At 38.3% G+C, this 25,274-nt stretch overlaps 1 protein-coding gene across 1 annotated transcript in view; it reads left to right on the forward strand.

Moving 5' to 3' along the window:
• NSF (N-ethylmaleimide sensitive factor, vesicle fusing ATPase) overlaps positions 1-25,274 on the forward strand; it is a 132,586-nt gene that overhangs the window by 98,207 nt on the left and 9,105 nt on the right. The window contains exons 16-17 of the mRNA XM_032457184.1: positions 6,630-6,696; positions 8,761-8,840. Of these exons, the coding sequence (XP_032313075.1) occupies positions 6,630-6,696; positions 8,761-8,840 (147 nt within the window). The remainder of the gene's footprint in view (positions 1-6,629; positions 6,697-8,760; positions 8,841-25,274) is intronic.

A 25,274-nucleotide genomic window follows, 5' to 3' on the forward strand; every position in this document is an offset into this window, starting at 1 on the left:
CAGATGGTAAATTGCTCCATTGCTTTTCACCAGCTGCCAGCTTCTACCTCAGATGTACTCCGAGATGTGGGTGGATGGTCCTAGTTTTTCTATAAAGTTTTTTTTAAAGTATTTTAGGCTCCTGCACATCAAAGCTACTTTGTAAGTGTGAGATATTATCATTTTTATTATTTCAATCTCTTGCAGATTGACTTGAGGTGGGGGAAGGTAGTATGTGCTGATTTTAGAGGCTTAAATGGTTAAATTAATGGCTTAATAACTTATGATTTAATCTTTAAATTGTTGGAGCCTTTCAAGGTTAGGTTTTAGATGAGTAGAAGGCTAAGGGATATAAAAATAAGTGTCTATACAAGCTTAGTCAAAATTGTTTGGATTCATGATTCACTGTCTGGATCTGTGCACCCTTAAAGTTACAAAAAATTATTTCTACTTCAGCTGTATAATAAATTCATATTAAGACTTTTTTTGGTTTTCCTTGGGGAAAAATATTATTCCCTATAACTAAAGTACAGACCAGAGAAAAGAATGAAGCATAGGTGTCTTAGTAATATATTAGAAATATTGCAAAATCTTTCCCTGCAAATAGTTTTCACATTGTTGCCTAATGATAGCTTGACAAAAGCCTGAGGGCTCAAACCCATCTAAAGGTGCTAAGTCTTCCAGTTTGCTTTTGAAAATGAAATATGTAAATGCTGTTCTTTCGTGGTTCTAGTCTACCTCTCACCATTGTTCTCTTCCCTTCATTTTTAGTGTGAGGATGGGAAGATTTTTTTTCCAAAGCACAAATAATTTATAATTTTGTATCATTCTGGAGAAGATATTTCTTTCCTTTTAAGGGCTTCCCTCCTACCCCAAAAAATGTAGCTTTTCCTAATTTCAAAAATAATTTAGAAAATGCAGGAAAGAACACAAAAGAAAATGAAGTCCGTATTTGTCCTTCAGTCTTCTTCTCTACTCAGACACACACACACACACATTATATATTGGGAATCACACTGGACATGCTGCTTTAAACCTGCTCTTTACGCTTAATATATTACGGAATTTTTCTGTCATTAAAATGTATCTTAATATTGTGCTAAATTAATAGCTGTATAATATCCATTTAAACATTCCCCTTTTGTTGAACAGTAAGCTGTTTCCACATTGTTTCACAATTATGAACAATATTCTGTGGAACTACCAGTTACTGCCCTCATTTTCTTGTTACATTTTTCTTAGAGTAGCATCATGATTTACTGACTGAGAACTTGGACTTAGGCGTCAAATAGACCTGAATTTGAATCCCAGCTCCACTGTACTTCCCAGCTCTTACAGTCACTTAACCTTTTAGCCTCTGTTTTCTCATCTATAAAATGAAGATAGTATAAATAACAGCCTCATAGGGTTATTGTGAGAATTAAACAAAATGGTAATCTATGTACAGTATCACATACTGCCTTGGGATATAGTATGTGCTCAGTAAAGTATAGTGGTTATTTTTACTTACCATTATTATTGCACATACATTTCTGGTTATTTCCTTAGGATAAATTCTCATAATGGAGATTGTTAAGGTGAAAATATTAATGGTTTAAATTTTTTAAATAAATATTGATATTGAAACACGTAAAAATACTGTTTATAAAGCTCACCTCTTAAAGTTATGCAAATTTACACTTGCAACCCTATCATGTAAAAATGTCAGTGTCTTATAAATCGGCTATACTTCAATAAAAAATAAGAATTTAAAAAATGTCAGTCAGTTACCTTGGACTCTCACCCACACTTAATGTTGTAAAAGTATTTTTTTGCCAATTTCATAGGTAGAAGATTGGCATTTAATTATTTCTTCAGCTACTTTTTAATGACTAAATGCTCACTTTTAAAGATTTTTCAAAATGTTTTGCAATGACAATACTTTGTGAAACTCAGAAATATTATAACATTAATTTTTGTTAAAGAGAGGTGGCCTGAATAGTTAATTTGTAGACTATCTTTATATACCATTTTATTACTTAAACCAAGAGATCAGAGTTTTTGTCAGTAGAGAGGACCATTAGGCTTGCTGTAATGAGTATCTAGGATTTAATTGCAATTAAGCTGTTGCTTCTTTTTCACATACGGATGGTGCTAAAAATAGGTGAAAGTAGTTTATTCTCAACTAATTCAAAACTCACCTTGTGCTTCTCTTAATTTGCTTAATAAATCTTTTCTCTGTAGATAAATTCCTCAACACTACCAAAGTCTGTATGAGGTATTATCCTCACATTCTGGAGGGGATACCATATGTTCCATTGAGATTTTTGAAGTATTCACAAATCTTCCACTTCTTTCCCATTTTATTTTTGTTTCCCCAACTTCATTCTATTTTAAAATTTTCATTTTTTTATCCATTTTTGCATCTGTAGTTTTTTTTAAAAAAACCCTATTTTACTAGTTCTATTAATGGCATTAAATGAACAAAAGAACAAAGCAGTAGAATTTGATTTTAACTAATTACCTAATCTGAGTGCTTATCAAATGCACAATCAATACAGGGATGAAATAGAATAATCTGATGTGACTATGTTGTTTGAACAAAATTGAGTAAAAATGTCAGTGATTTGTAAAACTATATCTATTAATAACATTATATAGTCTTGTTTTTAAAAGACTGAAAATCAATGGAAGAAATTTTCCTTTCCACCAGCTTTGCAAGAAAGAAATAATCTTCTTTGAATATCCTCCTATAAATCCCACTGCAAATTGTAGTCTGCACAGAACAGAATCATGGTGCCTAATCCTCCTCTTTTCATGGTTTAGTCCATACAAAGAGCAGAGCTAGAAATTGGATCTTTTGACAGCAGTTACTAAGCAACAGAATTTGGATGTTTTTGGTTAACATCCTAATACATCGTTGTAGCTGATTTGTTGAAGATTGTGCATGTATCGGCTGAAAGAAGTAGACACCCCGGAAGTGACCGTAGGTCTCTGTACTGCTGGGGGCTGGGCACTTGTTGTTTTTGTTTAGTACACTTTGGCTTTTGGCACTTGTATCTGTTTGGCACACAAAGGAGGATGGTGAACTTAACTTTCAGACCTTGAGACTTTTTATATTATTAAAAATACCCTACTTTATGGCTCATGTTACATGAAAATGAAAGTTTTTTTTCCTGAAAAGCAGGGAAGACAAATAAGGGATTTTAAGGTCATTCCAGGAAGCTTTAGTGCTTTGCCAAAAGTTTAGGTCCACTTCCTGAGGCAGTTTCATTAGAAGACAGCTAATGTTTGCTTGGTCTACTCCCAAGTTATTTTTAGAAACTAGAGATTATTACTGATAGCACCGATTTGAATTTGCTCATTTACGTTTTTATATGCTACCAAATATGATTAGCGTATGCTTTCAACTAATTGCTGACAGATTTACTACATTAGGGATTTTCTAAATCATCAAATTCCAACTGTCATCGAATTCCACTAACACCATGCCAGCCACTTTAGAATTGAGATGAACTCCTTTGGCCCCAAAAGAACCAGAGAATTTGGCTTCACTTAGCTCAGAGCACTAAAGAGGTTATAGAAAATGGAGGACAGAATCTACTTAGAACACACTTTGCTGTGGTTTGTGATTCTGAAAGGCTGGGATCAACGTGGAGCTAATGCTGGCATGTTCCCGTTTGTACTCATGTCGACTCCAGAGCCTGCAGCTGCTGCCCCGCCCCTCCACACAGGTGGCTCCCAGCTTGTCTGAAGATTCCAGGAGTGGGCTCTGTGCCTTGAAAGCTTGCAGGGTCCCTGAGGACCATAATCAGACCCACCCCTAAGCCCTCTGTGGTCGGAGCCCCACACCTCCTTTCACTGTGCATCCAGCACGCTCTTGCCTCAAGTCCAGGCTCCCCACATTTCAGATTGTCTCACGACCCACTACCCGCCTTTGCACACAAGAGAGGAGGCACCAGAGAGTTTAATGATGACAGTCTCGTTATGTCTACAGGTAGAAATAGACTATGGGGTTCTGTGTTTTCTAGAGATGTTCATCACCTTCTAGAATAGACCTCTCATTATTTCTCTGTTAACTGATGCCACTCCTTTCCACACTTTTTCTTTCTTCAGTTCTTCCTATTCTTTTTCAGACTTCTCACCTGACTCTAGGAATATGTATATTCTGATCATTTCACCTGCTCAACGGAAACTCCCTGATGAACTAGGATGACCATACACTCCAATCATTATTAACAGTACCCCCCTTTCAAGTGTACTAGTTTGCATGATAGCTTCTGTGATCCCCCTTCTGATAAGTTCTCCAGCAAGAAAAGACTTGAGCATAATACTTTCATCTTACTAAATGAAAGGATCAGAATTTAAGTTAATTTTTTCAAAGAGTCTGTAAGATACAACCATTAGCCCCAGCTGCAGCCCACCTGGCTAACTGTTGTTTTGGCATTTGGTCTATCTGTCTGGCATATCTGCTGTGTGCTGTTACCGGCGACAAGTTTGGCACTTGAGTTGCTGTATTCCAGCCGGGGTGGTTTGTACAATTTTACTTCTTCTGTAGCTCTCCTTCCAGTACCTCTCCTCCTTTTGGGGTTTATCTACCTAAAGTATCGGTGTACTAGAACTTCCCAGCTCAGAAGTAAACATCTCACTTAGATTTTAGTCTGGTAGCTAATCACAGACACTTGGCAGTGGAATCTGAGTATGTCCTCATTTAGCATTGGGCCAGGCGGTAAAGAATGGAAAGGGCTGAGGAGACTAGGCAGAAAACGTGGATTCCGGGAGGAGTGGTGACCTTATATTACACTAGAGACTACATAAGGGAAAAAAAAAAGTGTGTTTAAGAAGTGAAAGGTGTGTGTATATTTAAATTAGAGAAGAGTCAACTGAAACTAGTCAAGTTACAACTGGAATTGCATAGCCTTTGTCATGGTTAGTATGTTGTTAGGAGAGCTCGCTGTGAGTGCTCCTCTCCCCATGGTGGTAATTAGTACATTAAAAGCCGGCTATAAAAATAACTACATTAAATGACTGCTACAGGTATTTTTCTTCTAAAATGTTATAGGTAGTCCATGCAGTCAGCTGTGAAGTGATTTGTAATGCTTTGAGAATCGCAGTATCTGAGATAAGTTGGTGAGACTACATCCGAGTTTTTCATCAGTGTAGACCCCAGCAGTATCCTGAGGAAGGTTCCTGTAGCCGTGCAAGCTCTGCAGCTTTGGGAAGGGACAGGGCTGTCTCAGGAAGAATGTAGAACCACTGTGAGCAGCCAGTCCCTGATGTGCTGGGCCCCTGTGGCTCTAACCCACGACCCTGCAGCCTGACAGACAGATTATCTGCTTGTCTCAGAGCTTTTAGTAGAGTTCTGAACAAGTGTTTTAAAGAGCAAAGCATTATTTTCACTGACTCTTTGACATCGCCTGAATTTGAAGGAGACCACATTGGCTGCTCTATTGGTCCCATCTTCAAAAAATAACAAAGAATCACAGTGGAACTGCCTGTAAACTTTTCTATTGTCTCTTCTGTTTCTCTTCTGCTTCATCTCTCACCGCCCCCCACTCCCCATACACACAGCACCAGCACTGACATCTCTTCAGTTTAATTCTTGTTGATTGTGTGTTAGTTCCTGCAGTGCTCCTGAACATTCTCATCTCTGTGCCTCCTAATAACCAGTACGCTCTGCTTAGAGCACTTTTTCCCCTGTTTTCTACTGATTGTTCATCCTTCAGGTCTCAGCTTAAATATCACTTCCTAAATTTAGGAGGGCATCATTGACTCCATGCGCTCTTGTATCAGTCACAGTAGGCTAAGTTGTGCTGCAATAATGAGCAACCCCCAAAATCTCAGGGGCTGAACACAAGAAAATTTATTTCTTGCTCATATTACATGTCCATCATGGCTCAGAGGGGAAGCTCTGCTGTAGTTTCTCAGACTCAAGCTAAGGTAACAGAGGCCACATTTCACATGTGATTCCACAGTAGCCAAGGCAGGATAAAGGAAGTGCGGTGAACCAAGGAGTGGCTACCATAGGATAATATACTGTTATCTTTTGTCTAGTTCTAGAGATACATCTGTCTGATGCTTTACACCTAACTTTAATTCTTTTGTAAACATGTTGGCTGTTATAGTCTGATTTGAGTTGACAGGATTCTGTGCTTTCAGTGTCATTCCTGTTTTAACAGGGCCATAATTCTTATAATTATAATAAAATGATATTCAGTTTTATTCTGCACATCCCTTGTGGCTCCAGCTCGCTTTTGAGTCACAACACTGCAGTCATGCTCCTGACGTATAGATAGGAGAGACCACTGTGATAAACTTGATGGATCTGTGAGTTGATTCATCTCAGCTGTTCCTCAGCATGCCCCAGTATGACACCGCCAGCTCTTGGAGCTGAAAACAGCATTATCTTGCTCCTTGCTTGGCCATGATCCAGCTGTGATATCTTGGGCAAGTCATTTAACTGCTCTGGGCTTCAGTTTCCTGGTTTTTAAATTGTAAGAGCTCTTCAAGTTTTAAAGTCCTATTTATTAAATTCTAATTGTGGCTAGTCTGAAATACTGGTGTTTACTGTGCTTTGTTTAGGCATTGGTCAAGAATTAACTAAATTTTACCTTCTTGGAAGTTGTCATAAGTATGGCAGTGAGATAATCAGTGATTTTGCTTTCTTCTAGATCTTTGATGATGCATACAAATCGCAGCTCAGCTGTGTAGTTGTGGATGACATTGAAAGACTACTCGGTGAGTCATGACTTTTGCCTTTGTACTATCCTTGCCACATTACAGCTAATGTCTCACAAATTACAAGAGACAAATACAAATGTTTATAAATGATGGGACAACAGAAATACCTTTCTTCGGCTGATAAGGAAGTACAACATTGTCTCATATCTGAAGTGAACAATGGTATTCGTTTTAAATATGCCTTATGATCATAACTACATTATAAACTGCTTTCATATAAGGGCCCACGTCTCATGTTATTTTGTAAGTTCCACAGAGTTCCCTGCCCATAACAAATGATTAGTAATTTTTGTTGGTGGATATGTTTGCTGTTTGGTACCTCTGTGCTGCCTGTAGCTCAGAGGTTCCACTTGTGAACGTTGACAGAGCTAATGAAAGAGTTTAGGATTGGAGTGAAACCTATAGACGAGCTGTAGCACTTGGTGCAGAGGTTGTAAGCTCTCTGCTCGTGTGAAACAAAGACTGTATTCTCTCCCTTACGTGTCCCGCAGAGTAATTGTGAAGACAGAAATGAGATAGTATTTTTGAAAACATTCTGCAAGTTAAAACTTTTCTACAGTAACTTTTAAAAATATCTATTAAATATCTCCTATGTTTAAGTGCACACCTACAGAATACAAAGATGAGTGAGACAGACCCAGCACTCAGCTCATGAGGTGTATTCTGCAAGTAAACGCCAGAACAGCGTTATTGCTCTTACATTTTATTTCATTGCAAAGAATAGATACATCTGAAATAAATTCATTATAACAATGGCTCAAGATGCTGTAAAAAACTTGTTTGAAATTGAACCCACTGGTAACTTAATCAGGTGTTGGTAGTATTTTCAGACCTGTATTAACTAACCACTTCTTCCTTAAAGGGTCCACAATGGTGTAGTAATAATTTCACATTAACTGTTCTTACTCCATTTTTCCCATGATTTTCAGACTTGCATTGTGTACTCTGTTACTCATTTATTTTCCTGTTTCCTAAAGCAATGTTTGTTACAAAGCAAAGCAGGTATATCTGTGAGGTCTCCTTAAATTGATAGTTTTATCTAGTGACTTGGGTTTTTGGTCTGCTATTTTTGATACATTTCAGCTCAGTTTATGGGATTATTTCTTTAAAAGCTTTTAGGCACATACTCATAGCTCTGTGTAAATTCCTTTATCTAAACACAATTGAGATGTGTGGTCATAGCAACACTACTATGTCAGGAATGTGTGCCTTCTGAGTATATTTTCATTTGTATGAATAGTTATTATCTGTACTTGTTTGTTCATTTATTCAGTAAGCATTTGATGAGCCCTTACCACTGTGCTAAAATTATTAGCGTTTCAGAAAAATAAGTAGTAAGATGCTGTTTTTATGACATACATTGGCAAAAATTAATACAAAGTAGAATGTACTGTGTGTTCTGGATATTCAGAAATGGAAGGATCACTTTTGACTTCAGAGGGCTGATGCCTGAAGGCATCTCTAAGCACAGGGCAAGCGTGCATGTGCAACAGAGAAAGCTAAGTAGGTAGCATTTGTCCTGAATCTTGCTTGAAGGGTTAGTAGAAGACTAACAAGCAGGAATTTATTCGAGAAGTTCACTGTTTGTCACCATCTGAGGGCCAGTCTTAGTGGCTCTACCATCATTTCAATTATATTGAAGCACCTTACTTACATCATTATTCCTTGCCATTTTCCCCTCTACCCACTTACTGCTATCATGCTTTGTTGCCTGTGTGCTCACTGTAATGCCTTGGTTTGCAGTAATTTCTTGAAAATGTCTAGTAAATACACCTGGGAATTTTTTTTCCCTTTAAGAAAAATAAAAACTGTCTCTGAATATCAGCAATGTCTACATGAACTCAAAATAGATATTTAGAAGCTTTTTAAAAAAATTTACAGGTATGAGTTCTTATGTACTATTTTAAGCATTTAAGTTATTGGAGATGTTTTTTCTTGTTATCATTAGTTGTGTGACTGTTATTTAGGACTTTATTTACTCTTGATGAAGAAAAATCTGAATGTTTGGAATACGTGCACATGTGTAGTGAATCCCTAAACACAGCAATGTTTCTTTTCCAGATTATGTCCCTATTGGCCCTCGCTTTTCTAACCTGGTATTACAGGCTCTTCTTGTGTTACTGAAAAAGGCGCCTCCTCAGGTAAAAATAATATAAGGAACATTTCCACAGTTTTTCCAGTAAACTATGTGATGGTGAACTCTCTAAATAAACAGATTATCATAAACATATAAAATTCCCTTGTTGAAGGGATTTTGAAAGGTCATCTGGTCTGGCCTTCTTTCTTAAGGTAAATGAATTTCTTAATCATTTTTCTTAATCAGAGAAGTTTTCCATTCGTTTTCTGAAGATCTCAAAATCCCGGTTTCAATTAGTATTCTGTTTTGTTGTTTTATAAGTTCACCATCATATTACACATCCATACCCGACTCTGTCTCGCATGAGAGATATTCATACATGATATTAATGTAGGAAGGATTAAACACATGTTTTCATCTTTTTCATTTATCATTTCATAGATTTTCCTAAGAATTTATATTTGAGGAGTTTATGTCTTGTAGGGAGTTTGGTTTTGTTCTTAATTTTTACAAGTGATCTTGAATTATTTTTCTTGCGTCATGTGGCACTTCTGAAGAGTGAGTTTATAGCCAGGATCTTGGTTCATGTGGTTGCATTTTTACTGATGTGGCTTTTGGAGACTGGTGATTTTGATAGCATAACACATTTAAACTAACCCATGAGGGTTGGTTAAATATGTTAATTATGTAGAGGCTGCCAGAGCATGTTTGGCTATGATGCAAGACACAACTTCCCTTGATCGATTCTGCGTGCAGAAATGCCAATCAAAGACAGATACAAAGGGGTGAAGCACTAACTGAAAAATATCTCAATGTCTGTATGGGAATCTCATATTTGAAGTCAGAGATACAAACTAAGCTGTATGGAAAATATTTAATGTTAAGCTGGTGAATCTAATTTTTAATTTAACAGTTAAAATTATATATGTGTATGTGTTAGACATAAAGTTACTTGTCTTGATTTTCTAGGGTTTTTTTCCCTATACTATTGAAAAGAAACATAACCTACAACAGTCTTGAAAATTTACTACATATATGTGCTGTGAAAAGATTTTTAAAATCATTTTTTGAGGGGGAGGGTTTAGCTCAGGTGGTAGAGCACATGCTTAGCATGAGTGAGGTCCTAGGTTCAATTCCCAGTACATCCTCCAAGAATAAATAAATAAACCTAATTACCTCCCCCCACCAAAAAAATTAATAATAATAATTATAATAATAATAAATTTTAAATAATCACTTTTTCATAAACAGTTATTCCCAGTAATTGAAATTTTAGCTTATATTAAAGCTGAAATTGGAGAAGTCAGTATATTTTTCCTTCTTTGATTCCTTCAATAAATATGTAAATAGATATATCTAAAGTTGCTGGAATAAAAATAAATAACTTCAATAAATAAGTTTTGTAAATACTTATATATTTATCAGATATAAAAAAACCTTTTTTGTGAAATCATTGTTTTAAAATTTTCAAGATTGGGAGACTTTCTCAAACATTTAAATTTATTTTTTATAATATTCAAGTTTTTAGCTAAAAAGAATTTATGCTAAAAGCCATTTGGGAGAGGGAAGAATAATTTTTCAGTGGTACTTTTTAAACTGCTTATCCTTTTACATGTTAAATACTATATGTATTGGTTTAAACAAAGAGACATCCCCAGCTGAAAATTATTTGTCATTCAAAATAGATAATAATAGAAATAAATAGAACATTTAACAAATGACTTGCAAAATCTTGAATCAAGACTTAGGAATAACTTTCTATTTTATAAAAATGATTTTAAGACTCTTGAGGAAAGGAACATTATCTTATGCTTTTAAAAATTGCAGCATCTGGCACAGAGGTTTATACAGATGTACTTCATGAATAACTTATTCAACAAAAAATATATTTAATTTATTCTTTTAAATATTCTTGAGTGTCCCCTCATTTTGACAAGACTGAGTATTTAGTATTGCCATAGTTTATATGTGGCAAGGTATGATTCAAGTGAAAACATTAAAAAATAAGTAAAGTTCAAATGGCTAATCGGCACACAAAAAGATACTCCACATCATTAGCCATAGGGAAATGCAAATCAAAGCCACAAGAAGGTACGACTTCATATCAATTAGGATTGCTATCATCAAAAAGTCAGATAATAACAAGTGTTGACAGGCATATGGAGAAAATGGAATCCTTATACACTGCTGATGGGAATAGCTAAATTGTGCAGTCTTTGGGAACAGTCCAGCAGTAACTCAAAAAGTTAAAAATAGAGTTACCATACGACCCAGCAATTCTATTTCTAGGTATATACCCCAAAGAAATGAAAATATATGTCCACACGAAAGCTTGTACATGAATGTTCATGGCAGCATTCATTATTCATAATAGCCAAAAAGTGGAAACAACCCAAATGTTCATCAGACAAAATAAACTGTGGCATATACATACAATGGAATATTACTTGGCATTTAAAAGAAATGAAGTACTGATACATGATGTAACATGGGTGAACCTTGAAAGCATACTAAGCAAAAAAAGCCAGTCATAAAAGACTACATAGCGTATGATTCCATTTATATGAAATGTCCAGAATTGGCAAATCTATAAGGAAGCAGATAAGTGGTTGCCTAGGATTGGAGGGGTGGACAGGGAGAATGAGAAATGACTGCTTATGGGTACAGGGCCGCTTTTTGGGGATGATGACAATGTTCTAAAATTGATTGTGGTGATGATTGCACATATCTGTGCAATCTGCTAGAAATCATTTAATTGTGCACTTTAAATCAGCAAATTTTTATGTGGAATTATATCTTAATAAAAATGGTTACCAAAAATAGTTTCAGAAGCTACTTAAATGATGAAAGGAGGATTCTGTGGAGAGCTGGATGTAAGGAATGAGCATATAAGGTACACGGCCCAGCTTGGGATAAATCTTAGAAACAGGAGTTGGATCATTAAATAGGGATGTGGAACGAATTTCTCTAAGGACTGGAAAGGAAGGATATAGGAATATTTCAGAAGTAAAAGCTAGATCTGGTTGCCTTAGTGATTGGAAGTGGCAGGGATTCTCTTTTAAGAGAATACCAGCCTGTCATTAATCAGAATTTGGTGACTGACCTGGACTGCTAGATGACCTGCTGTATAAGTGAATCAGTGGCAGAAGAAGTTACGTTTAAAATATTTCTAGTTGGCATATATTTAACAAAATAAAAATATGCTTTCTCTGTACCACCTTGCTTTTTAAAATTAGTTTGTATTCTCTCAGGAATATAAGGGAAAATTTTTCAAGCTGATCCAGTGTCAAGAATATTTGTCACTCTAAAGTAGAAGCATTCAGTTTACCAAACCATTATCATGGGGGCTTTTCAGATGTGAATCAGTGAAATATTAAAAGTATATGACTCTGAATGTTGTAGAGATGTGTAGACTAGTAGAAAGCTATTATTTTTATCATTTTCAAGAGAACAGAAGAGCTGTAGGCCTTTTTCTTTAAATAGAGGAACTGTACATGCATACAATACAGTTATCATATCAGTCACAAAATCCTTAATTTTGCATTTGTTGTAATTCAGCTTTCACAAAAAAAATTGTGTGTGCATGTGTGCACATGCTCAAATAAGAGAATCCCTTCAGGGGCACTATGTTCTTATGTATCAAGATACTCTCTTTTCTACTTCCCCCTCCCCCCTCTCCCCTCCCTCGTTGTAAATTGGCTTATTAAAACTGGTTCACAAGCCTTCCTTTTTTCCCTTTGTGATTGCTTTGGTCTTGGATTTTCAGTGTAGGACTAAAAATTCAAGTCAGATTTCAGTTACTAGGATAATTTTCTTTGAATTTTAAATTTTTCTAAGTAAATGCATAGATTTTTAATGAACCTGGTATTCAGTGGATTTGCTTTAAATTTAGCTGGAGAGTTAATTTCATGATTGATTTATTAGCCCTTTGAAAGTATAAAAAGTGGTATCTGTAGTTCATGAAGACTGAAAAACATCATCACATTTTGTTTAGCATCTTTTTAAAACCAATTAAAAGCTTTTCTAAAATGGATTGAACAGGAGAAAATAAAACATGTTCCCTAGGTCTTTATTTCAATCAAGTTTCCCTGTGTTCTGCAGGAGAAGAGATGGAGGGGGGATAGAAAAATTGAAAAGGGCTGTCCCAGCAGGGAGCCACGCCGGAGAAAAGGGCTGCTCTGAGAACTCAGCAGCAGTAGCTAAGAAAGCTCCCAGCCTGCTTCATCTACATGCAGAGTCACACAAGGCATGGGGGTGCTCACCATCACCACAGAGGTTTCACATGTGCTTCCCTGCTGATTCCTGTGAAAAGCTAACAATTGGCTTGGAGGGTAAAAGACCACTGCAGTTCACCCTCCCTGAGCTGGACGTACAATTTGTCCAGTGTTAGGAAATGTCCGGCTTAGCAGTGAGAGGCTTGAAGACACCCCTCCTTCCAGCGAGATTCCTAAAGCCATCTCTTTTACTCGATGACACTGGGGCTCTTTTCAAGGTTTGCAGATTTATGGAAGTCGAGGGGAATGTGCTTTTCAGGATCAGGAGGATGAAAGCCTGAGTTTTCATGGCAAGGCAGAAGCAGTAGGAAAGCGGTGAGGCCAGGTAAATCTTCGCGCAGCCTGCAGCACCGAGGGCTTTATTCTCTTCCGCGTAGAGCTCTTCTGGCACCTTCTCTTTTTCTTTTTGAGAGACAAAATGAAGTGCCTGAAAAGGAACTCCTGAGCTGTAAAATGACAGGACTTTTCAGGTTCCTCAATAAGTGTGAAAGTAGTTAAGCTTATTAATCTGACTGCTTTAATACTAGGTGTACCTGACACTTTGGGGAATCACTTTGGAGGACCCCATCCTTATGTATGAGAATAATCCTATAATTTATGGAGACCCATTGTCACTTCAGTGTTTCCCAGCCTCTTTCATATCACGGCATATAGAAAATGATAACATCTGATGATGCACTTGGGCAAATGGGTGAGGCCACTCCCCACTGGCCAGAGGTGCAGCCACGCCAAGTGCTGCCCAGCCTTCCCAAGGGCTGATGAGAATTGATATCTTAGAATGCTTATAATTCATTCACAGCATACCAGCTGGAAAACTCTTTGGAGACTGTAGACTTTTACAAGAGATCACCCCAAATTCATAGCTATATTACTAAAGTAGAACTCAGACCTAACAGTTCTTACAGTTTTAGCTAAAAAATAAAGTTGTTGGAAAAAGTAACTTCCTCACCGCTCTGGCACTTGGGAATATTACCTGATAAGAAAGAAGTAGGACTTAGAGCTACATGTGAACCAGTAAGACTGTTAGTAAACTCTTGATGGAAACTCAGGCAGACATATTTGTTTCTCCATAGGTTTCATTTAAGATCACCAGTCTCTAGACAGGATTGCTTTTTATGTAATCCTTATATGGCATCTTAGTACAGCCTTACTTCAGATATGTTATTAGGAAGTCTTGGTGTTATTAAGCAGCTCTTCAGGCTTTGGGTTGCTTTAGCAAAATAAGCAGATAATGCAAGAGACTCCAAATCATGCAGGCCTAAACATGAATATCTCTCTGTCTATCTGTTCAAAATTAACTCTGGCTAATGACTACAATATGACTCAATAAGATATATAACCACTTTAGGAAAGAGGTTTAGTCATTTTGCCAGACACATTAATTGTAATCACTGATGTGGTGACTTTTGCATTTTGACTTTATTGAAAAAAAATCTGTGTGATGATCGGCAGTTTAGTAGCCCAATGTTCCCATTTATTAAGTCAGTGACATTGAATGGCTACTGTATAAAATTCCCTGAAAATGTACTTTGCTTAGTGTAATTGTCTCTGAAAGTTCTATGTAAATTGAATATATACATATCCATATATGTGTAGAACAATTTCAAATACATCAAAAAAGTGAAAGAAATTTGATGAGTCCTTTTATAAAACATTGCTACAAATATCTCCTAAATAAAACCATGTTTTCAGAATAGGGTTGGTTGGTTTTGTTTTTCGGTAGAGCACATCTATAATACACCTTAAATACAAAAAGTGTAAGATATACACACATATATGTACATACACACGCACCATTTTCAGATTACTCAAAATTAAATACCTAAATTTTAATCATCAGAGAAATGCTAGTGGTTCTGAGACAAAATATTCTCTTACTGCCAGAATGTCTTCTCGCTCCACTGCCTTCAATATAGTACTGTGACATGACATCAGCATTCAGAGGTGTTGATTATACCATCACAGTTTTCCGTGGGGCCATGAATCTTGTTACAAAGTTATGAGTATCCTTTCTGCACAACTTACTCATTGTATTGGACTTGGAGTCCGAAAACCTGAGTTTGAGTCTTAGCTCAGACGTATTGTGGCTTTATAGCCTTGAACTAGTCCCTTAATACCTTTGTGTATTTCTTCATCTGTAAAGTGAAGGTAATTCTTCCTGCCTTACGTACCGCATTGATGGCCAACTAATGTAATACAAGTTTTCTATAAACCTGTGGACTACACAGATATAAGGTATTAGTGCCCTATTGTGAAAAGCAGAGTTACTGAAAAGTAGGAATATGCCATTGTTCACGAGAATATCATTTGTAAAGAATTGGTTTATAAAATAATCTCCTTTTAAAACAATGTATGTTTGTCTTGCATGATTTGAATGTTCCCATTGCTTGGAGCCTAGAAGTTGACATCTAAGATTCTATTTCTTACTGTTTTGTTACTGTTTCAAAGTTCTTAAAGGGTTTAGTATTTTATTAAGACTGTTGTGTAGAGCTAGAAGTGTATTTCCCAGGTTTGTTTTTGTTTTTGTTTTTTTAAGAAAAGAGTTACCTTTAGATAGTCCACAGAAACTTTTCAGTATGTTGGACAGGAAAACTAAAGAATATAACTGCTACATATAGCAAATTTTATGGCAAATGAGTTCAGAGTTCTAGGTTGGAAGCCCAGGCACAGCTTCCCTCATTTGCGACACTGGGAAAAAAAAAACAGGGACACCCTGCTTCCCCATCTCTCATTCACTGAAATTTAGAAGCTTCCTTAGTCAAGATAAATACTCTGGTCTGGGGATTGGAGATCCCTATTATAAAAGGAAGAATGAAGTAGAGACAGGAATTTCAGAGTTCAACAGGGCCTAGGGCTTCTGGCCCTTGTGAAATCCTTGAGGACACTACCCCTTATATTTGTCCTTAGCCCCCAGGGACTGGCCCACCTACTTCCTTTTTCTCTGAAGCCACCTGTTGCTTATGACTGAAGTTCCTCCTTTTTTTCTAATTCAAAGTGGAACAGAATAGTGTTTCACAGCTTCCCTCCTACCTTCCTGTCCCCAAAACAAATACACAGATCTTTGGAGATTCCCAGGGGTTGATACTGTGTGGCATAACAACTGTAGTAGGGTAAGAAGAGCCAATAAAGGGAACCTTACAAAGGGTCCAGAACAATCTATCAATATTCCTGATAGTTATTGGAATGTAGGTGGAGCAAGGCCTTGATCTTTTTAAGTCACAACTTGGTCTGTAACCACATCTTCATCTTGGCAATCCTGCTTACCTCTCACATTGGGGAATGGAAAGAGTGCTTTTCACAAGGAAAGCTCCAGACAGTCTGCCTAGACCCCATTCCTTCCTTCTTTCCTTCCTCCCCCTTCTCTTTCTTTCTCTTCCTTCCTTCCTTCCTCTCTCTCTTTCTCTCTCCCTCTCTTTTCTTTTCCAGACCTATTTAGGTTGTATAGATAATAATATTTGTTGAATGGATATCTTGAAGATGGTGGGTCTTAACTCCACATAGAGCTGCCTTTGGTGGTATAAATAAGAGCTTGGGAGTTAGAAGACTTGAATTTGAATCCAGACACTTAATTTTTGAGCCTCAATTTCCTCTTTTGTAAAGTGGGAACAGTAGTAATACTTAAGTCATGAGAAATACGGTAAATGTTGATTATAGTTCTTTGTAAACTGCATCTCAATCATTAGTTTATTACTCACTTTAAAGAAAACTCTGACTCTGTTTCCTCACACAGAAAAGATATATATAAACCCAACAAAGTGACCAACCCATATCAAAGGAGCTAGGCTCCAGGTGGCTGCTGGGGGGGAAACCAGCCCTAGAAAGCTCAGCAGGAAAGGACAAAGCACCTTCTTTTCCCTGCAGCTGCCAGCCACCTCGCTCCCGCAGACCCTGCCTGGGCCAGTCCCAGAGCCAGTGGAAGAAGGGTGCCAGTTTCCAAAATCATGAGTAATCATAGGAGAAATACCAGGGAGAGCAGGGAGATGAAGACCCAGCAGCCACCCAGCTAGTGACCCATTACCTGTACAAACTGGGCCTGTGTCAGAAACTGCCTGCATCACATCAGATCACCTTCCACTTAATCCTCGTTTATTCTCTAAGTGTGATTTCAGTTACAAAGAAAAAAGGGCCAGAGGAAGCATGCCAAAATTATTTTCTGTGATTGCCGCTATATCAGTGGCCTAAAAACTTACTGGAATAAGTTTTTTGGGGAAAAAAAAAGTATTATTCTATAAAATGATGTTCATTTTAAAAAGTACAGAAATGGAATTTTTTAAAAGAGTGAAATTAAAAACAAAAGTAAAAAGAAGTTCTATTGTTTCTCCATCTTAAAGACAAACTACACTACCTTAGGTGGTAGGGTTATAGGTAGGTTTTTTCTACTTTATTATTCCTTATATTTTATAAATTTTCTACAGTAAGCATTTATTACTTTATAATTAGGAAAAAATTTAATGCGTATACAGTTGTTCTCATTTTTAACTCAGCAGCATAACTGTCAAAATTGAAATTCTTCGCAACCAATTTGCTGCTTGACTAACAGTTAAATGAATCTACTTTTGTATCTAAGCTTGTCTGTATATAATATATTTTTTTAGTCTTGTTTCTTCTTTTATGGCTGTTTTAATTTAGGGCCTGGTCTATAAGACACCCTGTGATCCTGAGAGTAGAAGTAAGTGCCTCCTGACTCACAGTTGTCCTTGGACCCACCTGGCATTCAGCTCATTGCTGTGCTCCAAGGCTGAACTCATGGCGGTTGAACGCCAGTGTGACCGAGGCTGACCAGGATAGATGGTGACAGTTGTATTAAGCTTCATGGAAGGGAAATGGGAAGTTTTTTTCTATCTAAAACTGTTTCTTTTGACATACTAAGTTTGAAATATTTCTTCATGGAATATATGCCATATATATATATATATGCCATATATATATATGCCACACTATGGAAATACAAAGATGAAAAAGACACGGTACCTGCCCTCAAAGAGCTCGTAACCCAGGGCCACCTGTCCAGTTGTGTAGTTTGTGTACAAGCTGTGCACAAGGTCAAGTGGCAAGTAGCAGTTAACATCCAGCCCGCACTCTGCTCACCCCATGAGCTGTGTACCCTGGTGTGGGTACTGCCCAGCTGAGTAGGGTTGCCAGGTTTAGTGGGTAAGAATATAGTGTGCCCAATTAAATTTGAACTTCAGAAAGACATCAAATAATCTTTTAGTGTAAGTATATCCCACGAAAAAGAGATTCATCAGGACCATCATGCTGTGCTGAGGAATTCCAGCTCTGCAGCAGTGAAGAGAGACGGGGAACATGTGCCTGCCCAGAGTTAGCACATTTTTATTATTTACATAGTAAGTGATACTTGGGAATTTAAGCTTACGTCTTGTGTACAGTTACTTATCTTGGGCTTTATATGGCATATTCATTGTCACTGGAGGGGAGAATAGAAATTCATAAGAAATCAGAGACTTCATTTTCCCCAGATGACTGACGCCTAAGGTCTTTAAATATCAACTGTTGTTACACTCTTGTAAGAGGGAAAAATGCTACATGTATCTTTGGTATCTGAAGCGAAGTATGATAAACACTATGTTAATGAATAAGGATCATCATTACAAACCTTCATCACATGGTGATTATGCAAGAACTGTTGGAATGTAGAAGCTTCTGCCCTGGTAGTCAGGAAGTAGACCCAGCGTGCCCTGTTTTTTTTTTTTGAGTTTTTTTGTACTTTTCTTGTTTTTAATGGTTTTACTATCAGCTTTCACTTTCAGAACCCAAGTTAGTTGTGTCAGGCTGCCTGCCTCTGACAGTTCCCCATCTTCTCATCTGCCGCTCTGGTCAGCTGTGAACTGGGAAAGGCAGCCCCCAGGACTCCTGAGTTGTTTTTAAACTTAGAGTAATGGCTGTGATGAGAGTTGGAGGAGCTTTCCTGTGAGAAGGATCACGTTATAACTCCCATGGGTCCCTTTCTCCATAAAATTGTTTTTTGAGTTTTATTTTCCAAGTGTTAGTGTTTAAAACAATTTCTTGGACCTGAAAGTTCTTTTTTCTTCTGATCTCAGAAGAAATTAGAATATTTTTGTGGGCCCTTACCCCTGTGCCCACTGTGCCTAACAGATAAGTTGGCCCTACTTGTGAGTAAAGTCACTTGAACCTCATTTATTTTGTTTGTTTTTACCCCTGGTTCTAGATCTTAGAGGATTTTTGCATATGTCTCGGGTTTTGGCTATGTTTTGGATAGTTGAAATTGTTCAGCAAATTGGCCTCCAGATAAGTGAGGTGTTGACCTGGGCACAGTGAATCCATGTTCTGAGAAGTTGGAGCCTAAAGGAGTAAACTGTGTTGCGTAGGGTTAAATGAGGGCAGAATGTGAATAGAAGGCGAGTGCTGAAACATCTTGAACCCAAGAGATAATTGCAACCTGGTAGAGAACTCTGAAAAGCATTTTAACAAGCAGGAATGTTGTGGATAAAAATCACAGAGGGCCAGAAATTGACACAACATTGTAAACTGACTGTACTTCAATAAAAATATACATTTTTTAAAAAATCACGGAGGTAGCAATTAAATGAAAAAGAAGAAAATTGACCTGATTAGAGCACAGGGGTCATATTAGGGCAAGGGCACATCAAGCTAAAAGCTGAGGGACAGAGAGACAGCCTACTGTGGGTGCCAGGCTGCAGAGTCTGGAGTTGCTGATGAATCAGCGGTCATCTTGGTTAGGTTCCTACCGAGAGAGCACCTATGAGACCGTTCCTTTTGGCACTGAGAACCCTGTGCGTGGTCAGTACATCTTTATTTTCTTAATTTACTTCACCTTTTCTCCTAAGAGCTCAGAGGTAATTTCTAGGTGATATATCTGCCTAACTCATAATTAAGAGATGGGCCGTTGCTGATATAAGTTTAAAATTGCACAAATAAGAACAGACAGCAGAGCACAGCGGAAATATCGGTGAGGCCTGAACTCCAGTGTCAGCTCCCTCCCTATATGTAAAAGGTTGCCCCGGTTTCCATCTGCATACTCGCCAGGAGAGGAGAGGGGGAAGGAGAGAACTAGGTAATCTTTCAGAGCTGCTCTGAGTGTAAAATCTGATGATTCAGTGTGTTTTTCACAAACTGGTACTAAAATACTCTTTAACATCACAGAGTGGTCTGCTCTTGCCTATAGTAATTATTTTAAACTATTTGAAGTGAAGTTTCTCATTTTATATTCAATCTGCATCATGAATTCCCCTCCTTAATGTCCTCTGCCCTGCCTGCAGCACCAGGAGGATGGTTACAAAGACGGTAGACTAAGAATTTGCTTCAGGGTACAATCTAATGGAGAGTCTAAGTGTAGTTGTCTGCCTAGTTGTAGCATGATTTATTTGAAACATCCTTCCTTTGGTATTCAACTTAAATATTTAACTACCAAAAAAAAAAAAAGTTGTTACAGACATTTGAGCATGAGAAATCAGAAATGCACGTAGGATATGCAAAGAGGCCCCATTCCTCTCCTTTCACTGTCCAGACTCCTGGTTGTTTTAAATAGTAGTCAAATTTTTCCCTTGGTTTGGAGAAACCAAGAGTTGTAGGAGATGCTTAATAATATTTACCTTACTAGCTTAGATTTAGCTTCTAGTGAATGTTACCTTTTCTTTATTAGAGAAGTCAGTATTATGAATAGCTTAACTCTTGATCAATCAATTGATTAGCTATAAGAAAGAGATATGACAGCCTTTGCATCTGTTTATATTGTAAATGAAGCATGCGTGCCATTCATTCTAGATGGTTTTCGTAAAACCTCTTGACTTGTCACAGTATTCAACACTTGGGGCTCAGAGGTATAGACGCTCTGAAACTGTAGATAGTTATTCTCCTGTTGAACATTTGGTGTAATGTGCCTTGTTCCAGGGCCAGAAGAGAAAATGTAACAAGGAAGGAATGATCTGCTACCGTTGAAACCTACCCTGAAATCACCACTCAGTCAGTCAGCACAAACATACTAACTTCCCACTATGTTCACAGCAACCTGCAATGCTAGCCCAGGATACATCAGTAAAACCAGGGAGACACAAATGTCCTCACGAGGGAATACCCGCAATAAATAGAAGAAAGTAAAGGAGTAAATGATTACAGTATATAGTATGTTAAAAGGTGATCCATACTGTGGGGGAAAGCAGGATAAAGGGAGACAAGGAAGGGGGGTTGTAGTTTTAAATAGGGGTTGGGGCATGTGGAGGCCTCATGACTCTCCAGCCAAGCCCCGACTCTGAGACATCCATGTGGATGGATGTATAAGGGAAGAGCATTCTAGGCAGAGGGACCATCAGAGCGTCTTCCTTGTGCCAGGCGTGCTGTGCTGAGAAAGGGCAAGGACAGAGATGAATAAAACATGGCCCCTGCTGCCAGGGAGTTGACAGACTAGAAACAAGATGCAAACTTGAACATAAATGCAATGGTTAAGTTGTACATGCTCTACAATAGGTAGAATTTTTAAAAATCTGCATTGAATAATAACTAAGTAAAAATGAGCCATTGCTCCCATTTCAAGAATGAAGCTAGGATAAGTGACGGACTGAGGCATCTTGTACCAGGAAGCTTCGCACCCTCTGCCCTGAGCTAATTTCTCCCTCAGAAGTCACTGCCTCCTGCCCAGGCCCCTCGCTGTCACCTGCTGCCAAGACTCCTCTGAGGGGTTTTTGATGTTTAGCTTCCGGCCTCGTCTTGGCCTCACCGCAACCCTGGTTAAGCTGAAGATTGGAGCCCCCATCTCCCCTAACGCAGAGCGGGCCTTGGCCCTCTGGGAGAAGGCGCTCAGTCTCTGTACCATCACCGCCAGCACCCTGTGTTGCTGGGAAGAGCGGAGTTCTCGGGTACCCACAACACCCACTCGCCCCCTCAACCCAACGTCATGGATTTCTGGCATCCCAGGCCAAGGACGATTTTTCAGATTCCTCTCAAGACCATGGTTCAAGCTCCCACTTCCTTTCATTCCTGCCTCCTCTGACAGTGACGGCAAAGCCTCCGCCCCCGAGCATTCTTCACCTCCTGCTTTGCTCTGACAGGTAGGTAGGATTCCTAATCCCATTTTTATGGCTGAGGAGGAGGCAGGTTCCAAGTTCAGTAATCTCGCCCAAGTCGCCCAGCTGTGGACAATGGCGCCTGGGCTATCAGTGGACAGGACGGCCAAGTGCCATGCGCAGGTGGAGAGGTGAGGGCCTTCCGGGCACCTCCGCTGAGAGCGCATCTTTTCTCATTGCCCGCCCCACTGCCCAGGTCATCTCAGTTCTTCCTCCTCCAGCACTTTCTTTACTTTTCTGCTGCTTTTTATATGAAATCTCCTTCCTCAGTTTAGCTTTCTGAGTCTTCCTTTTATGGCTGCCTCCTCTCCATCTCTCTAAAAAGACTTCGTTCTCAGCCCCTAGTGCTCTGGCTCAGCGGCCCCCATCACCCACAGAGGAACTGGGAGCATTGGAGACCGTCCCTTCTCCTCCAGGGCTGCCTCCTTGTCAGCGTCCCTACTGTACTACAGAAATTTTCCTCCATGACCCCAAGCTGACGAAGCTGTCCCTGTGTGCCGTGTCTCCTCAGCCGTTCTTCCTCTGTATTTGCTGCTGTGTTACTTGCTAGTTGTCCCTGAACATTTATTTGCAGCTAAATTGTACTCACCTTGGAGGCACGAACCAAATCTTATAATTCCACAAATACCTGAACAGAGTCAATTCTGGTTAATGGTCTGATCCACTAATCTCTTTTATCTTTTACTTACCAGGCCTATAAATTCTAGATTCTAAAAAATTTCACTTTTGTGTACAAAACCCTCAAATGCTGACAATCAGAAAATAAAGTTTAAGGCCCCCAGCACACAGCAGTTTTGAGTTACACTTTCAAACTCACTTCTTAATCCATTTCAGGGTTTCCAATTGTTCACAGTTAATTCTTCTCACCAAGGGTGTATTGCCCTGGCTCAGCATTGAATGATATGGAAAGAATTGGCCTTTCTTTACTGCATAACTGACTTTACTTTTGTCTGCAGGTTAAAATCAGCCCTTCCATTTCACTGCAGTATTATATTGGTGGCATTTTTATTTAAGGGGGGAAAAAAAGCTTTCTTCCACACGAACTTTTGTTACAAATCAGTTTATTGGGGCCAATCAATGGGCAGGACCTATGAAAGGGTGTGGATTATCTGGTTAGTCCTTTGTGCGGCAAAAGGCTTAGGTACTGCTAAGTACTTGGCTCATTCTTCATCATGTAAAGAAGTGTTTTTTTGAAGGATCAACACCTGACTGAGCCCTGCCTTTTTCATGGTAATGTTTTCACCTGAGTTGCTTCTTATGGTGCTGAGAATTAGTTAACTAATACTTGTTTAACCTTGGAACATTGTTTATCATAATCCGATTGGCAGATAGTCATTTTATTTAGGCCTTTTCTTTATTGCCTCAGGACTAGAAAATCTCAGTAAAGAGTATGCTGGGAACAGTTTTTTTCTAAATAAGTTATCGCTCTGCTTTTTTTTCCTTTCCATCAAGGGGCATGTTTTGTTGCTACAGACTCAGACTCATCGCCACACGCTAGCAAGGTAGATTTCCCCTCTTGGGTTGAGCTCTGCTTTTATTTTTAAAGCTGGCCTTCCCATTTCATGCTGCTGGCCGCTTTTCCTCCAAAATGTTCTCCAGTGTGTTTTATTATATTAATTTATTCAGAGCTGTTTTTTTCATGATAAAGCTTCTTCATGGGTATTACCACTTATTAATACACAAAATGACCCAGCACAATTTAATTATTTAGTAATGTTTTTCAGTGTTTTCTTAAAGATGAGCTTTACGAGTCAAGGCCTGAGCTTGCCTGGGTCGTGACCTCTCTGCAGTGTTTGCAGTCTTGTTAAACAAGAAGAAAAGCAAAACATAAATTAGTGTCTCTATTATAAGTTGCTCTGCATTTCCCAGTCTTTCAACACTCCAAAGAGCATAGTCACTGGTAACGTAAGAGAAAGTTGCACTAGGAAAATGGCAGTTCCAGCTTTCTGGAATGAATAAGAAGCCATTCTTCTCGGGCCAGTGTTGTCCTCTGTAAGAGAGGAGCAAGATGAGGGAGTTTGACGTATGGACCATGGAATGTTAAAAACCTAAGGGAAAAAGCAAAGTAACAGTTACCTTTCATTGTAATGAAGATGTACCAGGCTGTGTGGCCTTTGGCATCTGTGAACCTTAAGGGATGTGTTCCCAAGTTTACAACTAGAATTCTGTGTTGAAAAGTAGTTTGAGTGTAAAAGCACCATTTTTCTGTTACAAAGTAGAAGTTTGTATGTCTTTACGTGTTTGTAATTACCCCCAGCACCCTCGTTTTTATTTTCTGTATTGTGCCTTTGGACTTATCTGTTTCTGCTCCTTCTGGCTAGAATGTCCTTCTTCATCTCCTAATGAACCCACTCCTTAAGACTCAGTTCAGGTATCATTTCCATAAAAAAAGATGTTTCTCTGCCACATGTTTCTTCCCTCTACCATGACATCCTGTGCGTGATGCCCCTACCTTTCCATATTGTATGGTAAGGATCTCTTTTGTATCAGTCTATATACAAGGTCTATTCCACATTCACCTAGGAGCTTGGTAAAGATCTGTTGACAATGTGTTTGATTTTTAGCTAGTTGTTTTCTTGAATAATAACAATAATTACCCTTTAATCTATATACATCATAAGTGTACTTTTTTTAAAATTTATTTTATTTTTTTGGTGGGGTGTGTAGTTAGGTTTACTTATTTATCTTTAGAGGAGGTACTGGGGATCAAACCCAGGACCTTGTGTATGCTAAGCATGTGCTCTACCATTTGAACTGTACCCTTCCCTACAGAAGTACTTCTATCTCATAATCTTTGCACAGCCATTTGATACTCCAATGGCTAATTATACCAGAAGGCCTCAGCTTTGTTTCTTTGGTAGGCTTTTGTTTATGTTGGTGCATCATCCATTCTTGGCACAGTAGATGGACAAAAACAATGAGTAAGACTGAAAAGGCTAGCATTCCTTAGTAGTAATAGTGGTATAATATTTACAAAACCCAAATGAAAATGGTTTTGGCATCTAATCCCTGATATCTTAAAATCTTTTCCTGCATTTAATTTTTACATAATAATTTTGTATTTCCTCATCTACTTTAATGTCCTGAGTTTCTAAGATCTGTGAGTAGGTTTAATGATTGTATTAAAGGCTTATCTGTGCCACGAGTGTATATCTTAAATCTAGA

Source organism: Camelus ferus, chromosome 16 (genome assembly GCF_009834535.1).
Source record: "Camelus ferus isolate YT-003-E chromosome 16, BCGSAC_Cfer_1.0, whole genome shotgun sequence".
NCBI lineage: Eukaryota > Metazoa > Chordata > Mammalia > Artiodactyla > Camelidae > Camelus > Camelus ferus.